The sequence below is a fragment of the Priapulus caudatus genome, unplaced genomic scaffold, assembly GCF_000485595.1.
Source record: "Priapulus caudatus unplaced genomic scaffold, Priapulus_caudatus-5.0.1 Scaffold1012, whole genome shotgun sequence".
In the NCBI taxonomy this organism is placed as follows: Eukaryota; Metazoa; Priapulida; class Priapulimorpha; order Priapulimorphida; family Priapulidae; genus Priapulus; species Priapulus caudatus.
The window spans coordinates 1179-2898 of record NW_014578073.1 but is presented as its reverse complement, the minus strand read 5'-3'; the positions used below and the strand labels follow the sequence as shown (position 1 = coordinate 2898).

The 1720-nt window shown below is 41.5% G+C and overlaps 1 protein-coding gene across 1 annotated transcript in view; it reads right to left on the bottom strand.

Annotated features, from left to right (window-relative positions):
- LOC106814950 (probable GPI-anchored adhesin-like protein PGA55) overlaps positions 1-1720 on the bottom strand; it is a gene marked incomplete at its 5' end in the record, with an annotated part of 14918 nt that overhangs the window by 12500 nt on the left and 698 nt on the right. The window contains one exon of the mRNA XM_014819344.1: positions 691-862. Within this exon, the coding sequence (XP_014674830.1) occupies positions 691-862 (172 nt within the window). The remainder of the gene's footprint in view (positions 1-690; positions 863-1720) is intronic.

Below are 1720 nucleotides of genomic sequence, written 5' to 3'. Positions count from 1 at the left end.
TCTCCCATTTCAGTGCGCGTTTGCTTAAAACCCACGGTAATCTGGCGTCAACGCTAAATTGTTTGCCAAACAATTTCGCCAAGAATCGGTTAAGTGACGTCACATGTTTTTATCTTTGCTACACCCGTACCGCTGTACCGCAGCACCGCTCCACGGTTGCTTGGCAGAGCAACGCAAAAGTGTAAACAACATCGAAGAATTTGAACAACATTGGAGGTATTTTCAAATGCCTTTTATAAGTCAACGCGCAGTGAAATGGGAGGAACTAGTTTATTTTGCCATAAGGTAGTGTGATTATGCATGACACGAAGTATTTGCTAGTCTAGTACTGGAGAAATTAGCATTTGGATGCGCATAGTGCGGCTTTAACTTTGATATCTTGAAATTTGCCACCGAACGAAATTGTATTTAATGAAAGACACTGCTGCGTTTATAGAAACACGATTTTGCAATTTAAATTTCAGTTTAATTCGAGTTTAAAATTAGAACTAGAAATTAGAATTAGAACTAGAAATTAGAACTAGAACTAGAAATTAGAACTAGAGGTGAAATGGGAGGAGGAGCCTTTGAATCTATCACGCACGTTTTTTCCCAAACTGGCCATTACCTCCTTTGTCTAATTTTCCCTCAGAAGAAACCCTGACCACATCCATGATTCAACCCCCTAAAGACCATTTTCCTTCGTATTACCCTACCTGCGATATCCGTCCCGCTCTGCACTTACCCTGGGCCGACAGAGCCACTAGATAGTCATTCAGCGAGTTGTTATCCGACGCGATCTTGAGCGCGCCGCCAACGTTTCCCTTCCAGATCTCCAGCCAGACCTCATAGTCCACATTCCCAATATCCCTGTGGTGCTCGCCTGTGAGGTAGCGAATATCAGCAGTATGATCATGCAATCATGACATGTACACACAAGTCTAGTTAACAATGTGTTGTACCAGTTTCTGATTAAAAGTGTTTAAGTGATGAAGGGAGGAGAGAAAGCTTAAAGAGTATGTTAATAGCAACAAGAAGACTAACCCCATCACACTAAGGTCTCTGTATACAGAGAGTTGCGCCAACTCAGGATTTGACGCCATGTTGTTTCCAAATGGATCCACACCGCTGCCGCTTAAGTACAGCGCTGTATGGATACGCTGTACAATATTCCGTAGTAATTAATTAGACTAATCGTGCTTCAATAAACTCAAAATTTACAGAGATTATAGCTAAGACATGTGTCTATGTGTATCTAGATTTCTAGAAATGTAACTCAAATTGTTCGCGCCATATGATAATTTAATTGTACACTTTCTTATGGCCATAGCCGTGCGTATCCATTTGGAAACAACATGTCGACCAGCGACCACGTGACCGATAGTTTTCCGACTCTTCATGGCGCAACTCTCTGTATATAGGGACCCTACATCACACATATACGAGGGGAGACTACACCTACAGCAAGTTACACCCGGTAAACACCAGAGGTCCCAAGTTGGGAAAATCCAAGAAAGGGATCACTTGTGATAATGGTCCATCGCCGTTTTTTCACGGTGCGCAAAAACGGGAAAAAATTTGTGACGGGCTGCAACATGTGTTTGTCGCGGCGCACCACCATTTTTTATAAAGTATACATGTAAAATAAAATGCAAATTCATGTTCATTTATGCCTTTTATTGTTCGCTGAAATCAAAGTACATCAACAACCACAGCAAATTTAGTAATTTACTGATGTAAA